General features: G+C 39.8%; 1 protein-coding gene across 1 annotated transcript; it reads right to left on the bottom strand.

The window, feature by feature from the left end:
- On the bottom strand, nt 1-2,585 carry LOC132083459 (interleukin-20-like). The gene is made up of 6 exons (XM_059488146.1): nt 2,462-2,585; nt 1,662-1,838; nt 1,495-1,560; nt 923-1,075; nt 475-549; nt 1-189 (listed from the first exon to the last, which is right to left on the bottom strand). Exons 2-6 carry the CDS (start codon nt 1,818-1,820, stop codon nt 112-114), a joined length of 531 nt encoding a protein of 176 aa, XP_059344129.1. The 5' UTR covers nt 1,821-1,838; nt 2,462-2,585; the 3' UTR covers nt 1-111.

Below are 2,585 nucleotides of genomic sequence, written 5' to 3'. Positions count from 1 at the left end.
CCCATGTTTGCCAGAATCAGCTTCACTGATACAGTGATTTATTGTCCCTCTCATCTCTGCAAAGCCCCTGCAGCTCCTCAGCACCAGCCCATGGGCAATTAACACTGCCCGCTAACGAGATTTCTCCATCCAGTCCAGGAGGATGTCCAGCTCCCCCAGGGATTTCATGGCTGCAGATGTGACATTCAGCTGAAATTATATATAAAGGAATGGGCTGTAAGCAGATACCACCAGTACAACTCAACATAAAGAGAATTTAAATATCTGTGTTAATATATTATATAATATATATTATATAATATATATTATATAATATATAATATATAATATATAATATATAATATATAATATATAATATATAATATATAATATATAATATATAATATATAATATATAATATATAATATATAACATATAACATATAATATATAATATTCATGTTGTGTGTGTGACCAGGCTCAGTCACCAACTCACCCCTTCATAGTTTGCAAGTATTTGCTTCAATTTCTCTGTGGATTCCTCCCCACACATGCAATTATTCTGCTCATGCTGGAAAAACAAGATTAATTTATTAGTCTTATTTTTTAAAATAAGATTTCAGTTTCTGATTTTGCTGGGCATCATAGTTGAGACACTGTGGAACTGTGGGAAAGGCTGCAGGTCCCTAAATCAGGGTTTAACTCACTTGACAGACACAAGGACAGGATCAATTTTGGCCTTTAGGACCAACAGGGGAGTTTGATGGTGAGTGAGCAAATATAAAAATGTCCCAGTGGACAGAACACTCTTCACACCACTCTGCTTTGTATTCTCATTTTAAAATATTTATTTAAACAGAGACTTTGCAGCTTTATAAATCTCCCAGGTTGGTTTATAGATGAAATATTAAGGGATGCACACTGGGGCAGAAGGCAGGACTTACACACTGCCCGAGCTTCCTCCTCGTGCTGAGGAAGGAGTTGGCAATGCTGCTGATTTTCCTGTTCACAAACGAGTCCTCGGTCCTGCAGTGCTTGAAAACCTTGTCCACGTAGAAGGTGAAGAGCTGATAAGTGATGCAGCACCTGTCTGAAGACTTAGAAAATTAATTTAATGATTAAAAGTTCTTCCAAAGGGGTGTGAGCTGCAGCTGCTCTCTAGGATAAAGCATCTCTGACAGGAAGCTCGTGGTAGCTGAGCACAGCAGGACAGTTTGATTCAGAGAAAGCTTCTTCAGTTGTACTTGATTGAAGCTGATAAAATAGATGGGAAATCATTTTAGGCTGATTTTCCAGGAGATCCATCCTCAGCAAGTCTCACAAAGTGAAACCAGCTGATTCTGCAGCTGGGTATCAGAGGCTGAGACCCTGACAGCGGCTCCTGCCCAGGGCTTTGGGGTGTGAGAAAGCTGAAAATTTATGACAGATTTTTATGATTTATGATAGATTGCACTTCTCAAGGTCACATTCACCTGCTTTGGGATCCTGTGAGGGCTCCCCAGCCAGGACCACCTACCTTAACCTTGTGCAGGGAGTGAGGGTGGGACAGGATGCTCAGGGTCCGGATGGGGTCTCTGGATTGCTGCGGAGAGGATGGAGATGGGCATGGAGCTGCAGGCTCCAGAGGGGCTCCAGGAGCTGCCAGGGGCTCCCCCAGCCCCCCAAAGCCTGGGAAATACTCACAATATTGGCTTTAATTGCTGTGAAGCCAGCCCTGATCTCCGTCATGCTCATGGAAACCCTGCAGGCCCCAAAGTGGAAGATTCTGTCCCCAGCTGTTGGCATCAAATTCACCCAGCAGGACACGGAGAAGAAGCAGAGGAACAGGGGGGATCCTCTCATGTCAGCTGCCTGGGAGACCTGCCCAAAGAAGAGAATATTCCTCCTTATTTCCTAAATAACACAACTGTGATCCATATAAAAATACACACATTTTATTTCAAACTTGTAACTCCATACTCATTGCTATCTCTTATACATTTCTTCTTTGCTCCCCATGAGCAAGAGAAAAAAACCCAAATATTTATTTAACTGAAGTGTTCAAAAAGAAATTGAAAAATAAATAAAATATCAGTTAAAAATGCATCTAAATAAACATTAAAATCAAATAATTAACTGAAGAGCTCAAGAAGAAAAGGAAAAATAAATATAATAGCTGTTAAAAATGTATCTAAATAAACATTACACTGTAATAACTAATAACATTAGTTATTCTGAAAAGATCTTATCAGAAAAAAAAATACAGTGAAATTAAATTTTTAAGTCTAATGACACAGCAGCAACAGGAGGGAACTGAGTGAAAGTAACAGATCCCAAGGTCTTATCCCAAAAGAAACCAGTTTCCCTCTGGAATAGCATAAGTCAAGCACAAGTTTTGTTAGCACTGAAAATTAAGGTTATTAATGAAAAAAATATTTAAGAGATAGAAACACAAGGAAATACCCAAGAGGACACAGAACAAAGGGATAAATTCAGTATCTTACCTTGCTCTTCGGTGTGGGCTCACCTCTCACCTACGTCTGGCCTGGAGAGCTCCAAAGGAGGCGTTTTTATCCCGGTACCAGGAGGAAATAACTCTTGGATTAACTTTTGGGATTTTTCTTGCTT

The sequence above is a fragment of the Ammospiza nelsoni genome, chromosome 23 (genome assembly GCF_027579445.1).
Source record: "Ammospiza nelsoni isolate bAmmNel1 chromosome 23, bAmmNel1.pri, whole genome shotgun sequence".
NCBI lineage: Eukaryota > Metazoa > Chordata > Aves > Passeriformes > Passerellidae > Ammospiza > Ammospiza nelsoni.
Note: the sequence above shows the minus strand (reverse complement) of the source record. Positions and strands in the feature narration are given on the sequence as shown.

What these genes read in the sequence shown, in the direction of transcription:
- LOC132083459 (XM_059488146.1), bottom strand. Translation starts at nt 1,820, where the DNA reads ATGAGAGGATCCCCCCTGTTCCTCTGCTTCTTCTCCGTGTCCTGCTGG. An exon ending in CAGCAATTAAAGCCAATATT is followed by an intron (nt 1,561 to 1,661) that starts GTGAGTATTTCC and finishes TCCTCTCCGCAG; the next exon opens with CAATCCAGAGACCCCATCCG. An exon ending in GGAGGAAGCTCGGGCAGTGT is followed by an intron (nt 550 to 922) that starts GTAAGTCCTGCC and finishes TTGTTTTTCCAG; the next exon opens with CATGAGCAGAATAATTGCAT.